This window comes from Saccopteryx bilineata, chromosome 6 (genome assembly GCF_036850765.1).
Source record: "Saccopteryx bilineata isolate mSacBil1 chromosome 6, mSacBil1_pri_phased_curated, whole genome shotgun sequence".
NCBI lineage: Eukaryota > Metazoa > Chordata > Mammalia > Chiroptera > Emballonuridae > Saccopteryx > Saccopteryx bilineata.
Window position 1 is genome coordinate 75,217,233 of NC_089495.1, and position 12,114 is coordinate 75,229,346.

The 12,114-nt window shown below is 38.0% G+C and overlaps 1 protein-coding gene and 1 pseudogene across 3 annotated transcripts in view; one reads left to right on the forward strand and one right to left on the reverse strand.

The window, feature by feature from the left end:
• UCHL3 (ubiquitin C-terminal hydrolase L3) overlaps positions 1–12,114 on the reverse strand; it is a 60,200-nt gene that overhangs the window by 27,041 nt on the left and 21,045 nt on the right. For all 3 annotated transcript variants that reach the window (XM_066236567.1, XM_066236568.1, XM_066236569.1), the window contains exons 3-5: positions 11,656–11,812; positions 10,959–11,044; positions 9,476–9,523 (exon numbers count right to left, since the gene is read on the reverse strand). In XM_066236567.1, the coding sequence (XP_066092664.1) occupies positions 9,476–9,523; positions 10,959–11,044; positions 11,656–11,812 (291 nt within the window). The remainder of the gene's footprint in view (positions 1–9,475; positions 9,524–10,958; positions 11,045–11,655; positions 11,813–12,114) is intronic.
• Positions 374–3,149, forward strand: LOC136308632 (nuclear receptor coactivator 4 pseudogene; annotated as a pseudogene).

Here is a 12,114-nt window from a genome sequence, read left to right on the forward strand (position 1 = left end):
AAATTATGGTTTACTCACATGACAATATAAAGCCATAAAAAATTATTTATGAAGAGGTTTTGATGAAACAAAAAAATGCTCATGATAAAATGTTAAGAAAAAAAAAATCCCATAAAATTGTTTGATCTCAACTGTTTTAAAATGAATTAAAAATAGATAAATAAATGTGAAGTACTAAAAGTGTTTTTTGCCATCTTTTCCATACTGGCATGTTTATTTAAGATCAGAAATAAAACAATTGTGCCCATTTCTATTATTTTTCATCATCACTATAAATTTACATGGAGGTTCCTGAGCAGATTTTAAATTTATATTTTTTTTTGTAAAAAGCCAAAGAAACAATAAAGCATCAAGAAATATCTACTCGCTTGGCCTTTGTCAGGCTGTGTCTCTGCACCGAAGGTCTCCGCGGGTCACCCGGAACAGCCCTTGTAGCTGGAACAGTGAGCAGAATGAGTACCTCCCAGGACCAGAATGGCTCCAGCAATAGAGAACCCCTTTTGAAGTGCTGTGATGCACAGAGGGACTTGGAGCTTGCTATTGGTGGAGTTCTCCGGGCTGAACAACAAATTAAAGATAACCTGCGAGAGATTAAAGCTCAGATTCACAGCTGCATAAGTCGTCACTTGGAATGCCTTCGAAGCCGTGAGGTGTGGCTGTGTGAACAGGCAGATCTCCTCTATCAGCTTAAAGAGGAGGCGCTCCAGCAGCAGGCCCAACAGCTCTCCTGGCAACTAGGCCAGTTCAATTGTCTTATTCATCAGCTGGAGTGCACCCAGAACAAAGATCTAGCCAATCAAGTCTCCGTTTGCCTGGAGAGTCTGGGCAGTTTGACCCTCAAACCAGATGATCCGACTGTCCTGCTCTTTGAAGCAGACACAACTTCTCTGCGGCAGGCCATCACCACGTTTGGGTCCCTCAAGACAATTCAAATTGCTGAGCACTTGATGGCTCATGCCAGTTCATCAAATACTGGACCCTTCATGGAGAAAAGATGCAACATCTCATTGCCAGAGCAGACTTCTGCCAGAGTCTGCAGTTTCTTCAGTAATGCGTGGGGCAACCTAAAGGGCCTGGAAAACTGGCTCCATAAGAGTCAGCAGCAGGCTGAAAAACCAAGTTACCCAAAGGCTAATGGCTATTCTACCACCAGCTCTTTCTTCACTGGTGCTGAAAAGGTTGAAGATCTAGAGCTTCTTGATCAAGATGCAATGGATCTTTCTGATTGGTTGGTGACTCCTGAGGAGTCCCCAAAGCTGGAGAATGGGAGCGATGACTGTGAAGCCAGTGAGAAGTGGAAACTCTTGTTCCAAGTGTTCCAGGAGCCCTACAGGGTGAGTGACTGGCTTGTTAGGCCCAATTCCTGCACCAGCTGTCAGGGCCACCAGCCCAGAGGTGTGGAGATTGAAAACCTGGGCAATCTGAAGTGCCTGAATGACCACATGGAGGCCAAGAAATCCTTGTCCACTCCCAGTCTGATTATCGAGGACTGGCTTGTCCAGAACCACCAGGACCCATATAAAGTAGAGGAGGTCTGTAAAGCCAATGAGCCCTGTACCAGCTTTGCAGAGTGTGTGTGATGACAATTGTGAGAGGGAGGCCCTGTGCAAGTGGCTGCTGGAGAAAGAAGGGAAAGATAAGAATGGTATACCTGTGGAACCAAAACCCGGATCTGAGATGTGTGCCGACTCTCTAAAACCGTGGCTCTGTCCTTCCAGAAAAGAGGTGACAGAACAAGCTAAGACACCAAAGCCAATGTCTCCCTCTAGAATTGCCGATTCCTTCAAAGTGCTGAGGAACAGTCCCTTGTCAGAGTGGCTCACCACACGCTCATGCAAAGAAGGACATACCATGGAAGTGCCTAGTACCAAGGATAGAGCTGGCAAACAAAAGCTTCCGGGCATGGCGACCATTTCCTGGTGTCCCTTTAACGCAGCTGACTGGGTCTCGCCAGGAAAGAAGACAGGAAACATCAGCCAGTTCTCTGTAGGAGAAGATAAGTGGCTACTTCGAAAGAAGGCCAAGGAAGTACTACTTAATTCACCGCTCCAGGAGGAGCACACGCTTCCCCCTGACTGCTATGGCCTCCCAGCAGTTTGTGATCTCTTTGCCTGTATGCAGCTTAAAGTAGATAGAGAGAAGTGGTTGTATCAAACTCCTCTACAGATGTGAAGGAATGGAGTACTAGAGTCAAGCAACTTTTCTGCAAATCATACTTCCATGAGCCGAGTGACTGCAGCTTGCCAAATCATTGTTTTTGGGTGTGACCAGTCAGCTTAGTTCCTTGCCTGCCTAATTCTAAACTAGTGAAGAGAAATAAATGATCAAATTATGAGTTACTGTGTAAAAGAAAAAGGCTGTTTGTTGATGCTGAAATGATTGTTTCTTCTTATAGTGTTAACTCACCCCTACACTAGAAATCTTAGTATTTCTTTCATAACCTTCATGGCTCCTTAGATTGAGTTGTTACCTAGTACATTAAAACACTATAGTTTTAACAATTAAATAGTTCTATAACCAAGGTATTGATGTATTATTCTTTAGAATGCTTCGTTGCTATGGGTTTTCTTTCATTAGTGGTAGAAATTTTTTCTTCTATTTAATGCATTGTGTATTTCACACAAATAACCTTGAGAATATAGCTATTTAAAAAAAAAAAACAAAAACCAATGTATGTATTAACATTGTGCTATTTTTTGACATTAATTACAAAACATTTAGCCCGTATGTCAGATTCTACATGATTTTCTTTTGGAAGAAATTTAGCTACTGCAGATTTTGTCATTCCTTCTCTAAATGTTATTAAAGTATCTAGAGAGCTCTTTTGGAAGGGCTCTGAAGTGCTTTAAGCAGATATGCAGGGTGGTTCTAACCTCTGAAAATACTCTGAAGAATGCAGGCAACAGTGCCTCAGTGCCAATTGATCAAAGAATAAAGACATTGGTAGTGTAGTGTCTGAACTAGCATTTGCCCAAAGGTCATTCATTGGTGCATCCTGTGTAAATGGAAATTGAGCCTGAAACTTGGTGCTTTTAACTAGGGATACATTAAACATCCTCTTATTTAATACAAGCAGTGTACCTTTTCCTCTAAAAGAATAATGCAGTTTGTATTTAATGTTTAGTGAACAGGGTGTTATGAACACTTGTGCCTTGGGGTGTTTATTAAAGCTTTATGAAACCTGAAAAAAAAAAAAAAAAAAAGAAATATCTACTCATATCCTTGATTAATATGGACAAATAACAAACTTTAGAAATTGCTTTTTAGATAAGTAGCAATGAAGTAAAAGTAGAATCTAAAGGCAAATAAAATATCCTTTTTAATCTTTTCCTTGCCTTCACATTTGACTTGCAGTTTCCTTTCATTATTGCATCACTGGTCTTTGTTCATAATTTAAGAAAACACAATTTAATTTCCTTATATCCCACTGTTGTTCTTTTATGTTTCCCATCTTAAGTTGAAACATAAAAGTAATAACTTTCAGTATGGGTTAATGACAGTTGGGGCTTCTGTCCAAATTTCTCAATAATCAGGGTGGGATGGGGAAAAACATAAGTAAACAATTACTCTGTAGCAGCATGCTTACTGCCAATCCTCCTAAAAGACTATTGTATTTTGGCGGCTCAGGTTACTGAGACCTCATTTAGTCTACAAATCTCTGCAAACAAAAAGGCTCCTGCCTACTCCATTCCCATGAAAATGCTCTGCAACTGAGTATCAATGATGTCAGTGACGACTGTTGCTATTGCACTGTTACTAGTGGCTCCACTTCCTCTACCCACTCCTTTAACACCTACAGGCCCCAGGGTGTTACTGTGGTCCACCATTATCCCCCCTCTATAGAATGAATTCTCAAGGTTCCAAATACAACTATTACCCAACTACAAAAGAGCCTAAGTATCTGCCCAGAGCTTTAGACTCCATATCCAATTCTACACATATAACCCATAAATCCACCTTAAACTCAATATGCTAAACACTAAACACACTATCTTTGATAGCTTCCTACTGTCTATAAAATTCTAACTACCTCTTGATTTGGCTTCACCCTTTCACTTCAATTTCATCCTTATAATCCATATCCATTTTTCTGAATAAAATAAAATTACCAGTAAAATAAAATTACCACTTTTTTTTTTTATGGAAGGGCCACTATATGCCAAGTACTATTCTAAGTATTATATTTATTTATTTATTTTTGACAGAGACAGAAAGAGAGTCAGAGAGAGGGACAGACAGACAGGAAGGGAGAGAAATGAGAAGCATCAATTCTTCGTTGCAGCTCCTTAGTTGTTCAATGACTGCTTTCTCATATGTGCCTCAACCAGACGGCTAGAGCAGAGCAAGTGACCCCTTACTCAAGCCAGCAACCTTGGGCTCAAGCCAGCGACTTTGGGCTTCAAGCCAGCAACCTTTGGGCTAAAGCCAGCTACCGTGGGGTCATGTCTATGATCTCATGCTCAAGCGAGCAACCCCTCGCTCAAGCTGGTGAGCCGTGCTCAAGCTGATGAGCCCTCGCTCAAGCCAGTGACCTCGGGGTTTCAAACCTAGGTCCTCTGGGTCCCAATCTGATGCTCTATCCACTGCGCCACTGCCTGGTCAGACTCTAAGTACTTTAAATGATTAACTTACTAATCTTTACAACAATTCCATAAGAGATGCTCTTATCTTCATGTTGCGTTGAGCAAAGTATCTTGCCTAAGCTACTAAATAGTGGAATCAGTAAACAAACCTATATCCTGTGCTCCTTACTTTTATACTATGTAGTTTCTCATAAATGTCTATATATCCCAAGCACTGTCCTGGGTGTCAAGTGAATGACAAGAAAAGGCACATCCTATTACGGGACATATATTCTAGTACATACACAGAATAATCAAAGAACAGAAGAAACTTTTAAGTTATTAAAAAGCACCAAAAAGAAAATAAACAAGGTTTTATAACAGAAAATTCATAGTAGTGAACATACCTAACAGTGATAAAAGAAAGCCTCTTTGAAATTGACTCTTAAGGTAAACCTAAAGGATGAGAAAGTGCTGATTATGCAAAGAGGAAGGGTATATTACTTGGTCATTAGAAAGCACAAAGATGGTGTTAGAGACTGCACTGTCTTACCCCAAAATCCATATGTTGAAGCCCTAACTCCCAATGTGACTGTATTTGAAGAGATGACTTTTAAGGAGATAATTAAGGTTAACTGAGGTCAGAAGGTTGGGGCCCTACTCTGACAGCACTGGTGTCCTTATAAGAAAAGAAAGAGACCTCTCTCTCTCTCTCTCCCCCTACCCCCCATGCACAAAGAAGAAAGGCCATATGTGGAAACCTGTCTTTAAGTCAGGTTAAGTCACCAAGTCTGCAATATTTTGTTATGGCAGCCAACAAAAATGAAAACAAATAGGAAAAACCTAGATGTTTATGGGAACTAACAAAAACCAGGGTGCTAGAATATAGACAGCAATGAAGATAATATGTCAGACTTAAGTCCCTAGATAGTAGATGACCCAGAAATGAGATGGTCACGAAAACACTTCTTTCTGCAGGAGTTTTAAGCTGGTTAACACTGGATTTGGAAATGTATGGAGTGGGTTTTTGTTCTCACAGTGACTGGGGTGGGCAAAAATATATTTATATGTAGTTGTCTAGGTGGAAAATTACATAATACAAGAATAAGCTCACTGTTTCATGTACTCACAACTATAAACCTACTGTTGCTCACACTATATAGTTACTAGAATATAATAATCTATATTCCACTCTGGAATGCACAAAAAGAATTGAATCTTTCGCAAATGTGAAGAGTGTGCTATTGAGGAACAGTGGCTAATGGATTTGTTTTGCTTACTCAGGGGCCTAGAGAAAACCAAGATTTAGCCTTTTTTTGTTGTTGTTTTTTGTAGTTCTTATAGTACTATGGGTAATTCTGAGCTAATTCTGGTGAATTCATAAATGTGTGGAGCCTATGTGCAAGGATACTTTGGAGCAAGAACAAATGAATCAGACCAATCCTACGCCCAAGAGCTACTGTATGGGTGATATGATACCACATTTCATCAAATCTAAGGCACCACTGGTTATAAGCTGTATCATTTTAAAACAAGTTATAATTTTATTTTATAAAATTGTAACATGAGGGCCCTGGCCGGTTGGCTCAGCAGTAGAGCGTCAGCCTGGCGTGCGGGGGACCCAGGTTCGATTCCCGGCCAGGGCACATAGGAGAAGCGCCCATTTGCTTCTCCACTCCCCCCCTCCTTCCTCTCTCTCTCTTCCCCTCCTGCAGCCAAGGCTCCATTGGAGCAAAGATGGCCCGGGCGCTGGGGATGGCTCCTTGGCCTCTGCCCCAGGCGCTAGAGTGGCTCTGGTCGCAACAGAGTGACGCCCCGGAGGGGCAGAGCATCGCCCCCTGGTGGGCAGAGCGTTGCCCCTGGTGGGCATGCTGGGTGGATCCCGGTCGGGCGCATGCGGGAGTCTGACTGTCTCTCCCCATTTCCAGCTTCAGAAAAATACAAAAAAAAAAAAAAAAATTTGTAACATGAGAAGCCTGACCAGGCAGTGGCACAGGGATAGAGTATTGGCCAAGGATGCGGAGAACCCAGGTTTGAAACCCCAAGGTAAACAGCTTGAGCAAGGGGTCATTCACTCTGTTGGAGCCCCCTTCTCAAAGTACATATGAGAAAGCAATCAATGAATACCAAAGGTACCTCAACGAAGAACTGATGCTTCATCTATCTCCCTTCCTGTCTGTCTGTTCCTATCTGTTCCCCTCTCTCTCTGTCTCTATTTCTCTCGTTAAAAATAAATAAATAAATATTAGAACATAAGGAAAATAAATTATGTATATGTATAAATTACGTATAAATACATATCACCAAATAAATTATGACATTAACTGTAAGACACATCCTAAATTCAGAGCTGTTAAAATGTAAAAAACATATATATCTTAAATAAATGAAAAATAATATGATAACAGGCAGAATGCAAATAGGAGTCGTATAAAAGAAGGGATGGATTGTTTCAGGAAGAAAGTGGTACTTAAGCCCAATCTTGAAGGATCGGTAGAACTAGGGAGAACAGAGACTGAAAGAAGGAATATTTTTAGAAAGAGGGAAATGCAAGAGGTAAAGCACAGCAACAATAAAGTAAGGGATGGCTTGAGAGAAATATTTAAGGAGAAAACACCTGAAAAATTGGAAGGACAAGGGTTGAAAAAACCTTGTATCCAGCTAGGCTAAGGAGGCTGAAAATTATTACATATGCTTAGGTAATGGTTCTCAAATGCTTTTTTTGTTTTTTTTACCCCTATACACTTTAGGACTATAATATACATTAAAACTATGGCTCATTCCAGCAGTGATTCTCAACTATGGGAGATGTGAAAGGAGCAGACGAGACTAATTCTTCTGGGAACTCAATCTGAAAACGCCATCTAGAATATCTTAACTTCCACCTCCCCCTCTCCTTGAGAATCACACTGGAACCCCTAGGAATATTTGAGTAGCCAAATAATTTCAGGTTACATTTCAGCAAAGGTAATCCAGCACAACTGTGTAAAAATTAATGAGAATTAGAAAAAATTCTAAAGACTGAGACTCTACATAAGCAGCTGATCTTCAAGGCAAGAAGTTAAACCAGTTAAATTACATTAGTAACAGTGGGGGAAATGTATGGTAGAACTATTATAAGAAAAACAGGGAAGAAAATGTTTAAGACACAAGACAATAAACTCACACAAGAACCTGTGCTTTCTAAAACACTGGTGGTCATTCAGGTGATGTCTAACAAACATCTAAGTTTAGAAAAAAATGAAGGAGTTCATATCTAGAGAAAAAGATGCCAACATTATCTAAAATGAGGTATTAAAGCCATAATTAGGATAAAGCAATGAAAAGAGGGCGAAAGAAAGTATCCCAAAAGACACTTTGGTTCCTTTATTACAAATAATTGTTTTCATTCTTTACATATTTCATGCTGATGATCACCACCACTAATATTAACACTATAAATTTAAAACAAAAAAGCAAAGCATAGTGAGAATTAAGAACATGCCAGGATCATATAAAGGAATTTACAAAACAGCATTTCATGAATTTCCAATCTGGAGCTGCTCAGGCACTCTGTGCGCATGTGTATGTCTGTGGGTGTCAAAGAGTCAAAAGAACAAAGTCCACATTTCTGAAAGCAGAACTCCAGTACCACCAAGAAGGTAGGATACCATGAGGGAGAATTAACGTTTAAATTCCTAACTGGCTTTATTATACACATTCAGTAATACAGTTTGATCTATGAAAAACTGTTGATATACCATAGTATCAAATTGTTTTCACCATTAAAAACTTTTTGGCCTGACCAGGCGGTGGCGCAGTGGATAGAGCATCAGACTGGGATGCAGAGGACCCAGGTTCGAGATCCCAAGGTCACCAGCTTAAGCGTGGGCTCATCTGGTTTGAGCAAAAAGCTCACCAACTTGAACCCAAGGTCACTGGCTCCAGCAAGGGGTTACTTGGTCTGCTGAAGGCCCACAGTCAAGGCACATATGAGAAAGCAATCAATGAACAACTAAGGTGTTGCAACGCGCAATGAAAAACTAATGACTGATGCTTCTCATCTCTCTCCGTTCCTGTCTGTCTGACCCTGTCTATCCTTCTCTCTGACTCTCTCTCTGTCTCTGTAAAAAATTAGTTAATTAATTAATTTAAAAAAAAAAACTTTGAAGATAGTGGGAATATTTAAGTTCACTATTTTTAAGTCAGGTATTTTAAAAGTACTGTTAAAACATAAAGGCAATATCAGTTTGTACATTAAAAAGTATGTTTTCAAGTCACACATGGATAAAAAAAATATCTATGATTTTCTGGTATTAACACTTAACTGTGTTATAAATATACCAATGACTTTAAATAAATTCTATTCGACTGAAATACCTTTTGACAAACTTCCCCCAAGAATGGGAGAATGAGGTTTCGAAGGAAGTAAAAGAAAAAATGGAAGGAGGGAGTGAGGGAAACCAAGAAAATAAAAAAGAGGAGAGGAGAGCAGAGGCCACCTAGCTGAAGGCCCAGCTAACAGAGTAAGACAATGGAGATCACTGTCCTGAACCACCTGACTGAGCAAACAGAATGATACGCTTTTCCCTAGAAGCTGGGCGTGATAAAGACTTGAAAATCACACAGGTTACCTACCTGTGCTATAGGGCAGATATTTTTCTCAAAATACTTGCAAGTCAAAGGAACGTGAAAGGGAAGTCACAGGCATCAGTACCCAAAGAAACAACACACAATCTGCAGTCTACCTAAATGATTAGACAAGCTGATGTGGCTGATACCAACATGCATTTTAACAATTTGTCAAAACATATTCCTGTACTATTTCATGACTACTCGTTACATAAGCAAACTCCTTCAAAGGAAAAAATAAGTCCAAATAATTTTTTAAAAATTTACACATGGCAAGAAAAGTTTTAAAAAATCTGAAATACCTCAGTTTGACCTTCATGGGCACTGGTCTCATGAGTAACTCGAATAGCCTATAATAGGAATACAAGGTATTAATAGGAAAAAAATGACTATGTCCTACTTTTTAAATGAAAATAACAATGCGAAATATTAACATCTTAAACACTGATGAAACAACAAATCGGAGAAAATTTAGGAAAAGTTCAGTATTAAATGTTTAAGAATATAAATTGAGTAACTAATAAAATTGCTGTACTTTCTAACCTACAGATCTCTGAAGACTTAGGATATTGAATAGTGAATTATTTGTAACTTCTAGGCCTGAGTGGGAATCATTTATATATAATGTTCGAACATTTAACACTTTATTCACTGAGACTAGAATAAAGTAAGCATCTCCCAGAGGGAGGCAGAAGAAGCTTAGCTGTTGCTTCTCCAGGTGACATGCTCCTCTGTAGCTCTGGCTGGATTTACGCTTAATCATGCAGCTTCAGTCAGCAATTAGAAATGTGGAGCAAAAGCACACATTTATCAGAAGCTAGAGATTTTAGTTTCCTGAATTTAAAAAAATGCCCTTCTAATACCTACTATTGGCAAAGATGAAGAGAAATGGGCAAAGGAGTAACTTACAGGTGAAAGCCCCCCTCAGCGCATGGCAATGTGGCAGTAAGTGCCAAAGCGTTAGACACACGCAAACTGTTTGATCCTGCAATTTCTCTTCGAAGTTTATATATCTACATATAATTGTACAGAAGTATACAGAATCATGGGTATTTGCAAAGATTTAGCGATAATGATATACCTTGCAGTATATTTTTAAACAGTGAAAAAAAGGAAAAATTATTAAATTTATGACAATAATTTATTGGTTAAATAAAATACTATACAATGGAAAGCAATGCAGCCATTGTGATACGTTGAGTGAAAAAAGCAAGTTATAAAACAATATTACAGTGCAATCAAATTTTTGTTTTAAAAAATTGTGTATATACACATATACTCCCTATAAAAAATATTAATGGTGGCTGCCTCTCATTGGTGGGATTACTGTTGACCTTTGTGTTGTTTATTTTTATGTAAAATAAAGATGTTTTATGAGTATAAAAGCTAGAGTAGAGTCTAACATCTACCTTTAAACCTTTGTTTTTTCCATTGCTCTTCAGCCTTATTCCAAATTCCCCATGAAAGACACACAGGGCATTGCCAAGTATATATTTATTTTAGGGAGGGAATAGTAATAGCCTACATAACATATTTTATAAATTTATAAATCAAACTGCTTGTTTTCTCTTATTCAGCTTCAGACATAAAAAGAAGCATCAATTTATCAACACTTATAGATATTTCGGTACTGTTAACCTAAAAAGTACAACATGCCTTTTTTAATGAATATGACAAAATCTGTAAGTGTTCAAAACTACAATTTCAAGACAAACTCCTTAACTAATCTACAATCCCAAACAAGTCTGCCCACATGTGAAATCAAGACAGACAGAAGGTACCGACATCATAGTTCTCCAGGTATCTGGCTCGTTCTTCAGGGCTCATTGACACAGACTCCTCCAGGAATTTTTTCAAGGTTGATCCAGATTCTGAGAATATTAAAGAAGATAAAATGAAAAGGCTTGATATTTCAAAGAGACTGACAGACGAAAATACTAGAAGCAAGCTGTTTATTTTTCAGATAAACTCTTTTCATTGGTAAATCAGGAATGTAAGAATATTGGGATAAATGATAGAGCTTAAGTTATCTGTTAAACCTCCATTTATCAGCAATGTAAAAAATGAGAAGGATTAATAGTTCTTCTAAAAGTATATACATACTCTTTAAATGAAATAAGAAAGGAACATACTCTGACAGCACGAAAATTTTTAAAACATGCAATATCTGACTATTTAGTCAGGGACACTGACCTCTTTTCCCTTAGACTATCAAATAAAAAAATGACAAGAGCCAACATAACAATAGCCATCTGGTGTGAATAAACCAAAATTATACCTATGTTTTTTTGTCAGACTGGCAAAAAATTATTTTTTGGTGTGCTGCAGAATTTTAGTAATTAGTTTATGTGTGTCATAAAATGAAAATGGTTGAAATCATTGTACCATATAATACTTTGAAAGAAAGAACTAGAGCACCACCTAGTGATCAGTAAGTTAATTTACACATTAAGGGGCAAAAACAGCAGTAATAAAAATTTACCAAAGTGCATCTTGTCTTTATTGTTGGCAATAGCATGGATCAGTCCAATTGTTCCACAGGCGTTACTGATTGTTTGTTTCATAAAATATACTGATGATGTAACATCTTGTCCCTGAGATTTTATTTTTTCCTCCTCTTCTGTTCTGAATACTTCATACTATGAAAGAAAAAGTCAATAGTCAAAATATGAAAATCATACTTTACATAAAGGCCTTAAACATAAAACTTGAAAAGTTCTAAATATTTATTTTTGGAAATTTGGTTAACAAGTTATGGGATAACTTACTAAACTATTATAAAGCATTTTTAAAAGAGTAAAGTACATAAATTTACATATTCTTAGTAATCTATGATTATAGAGTACTTATAGGTCAACATATTAATAAAATTCTCATTTATATTTTTAAATACTTATTTTATATATGCATTAAGAAATATAAAAAAACTTAACAAAGGTTA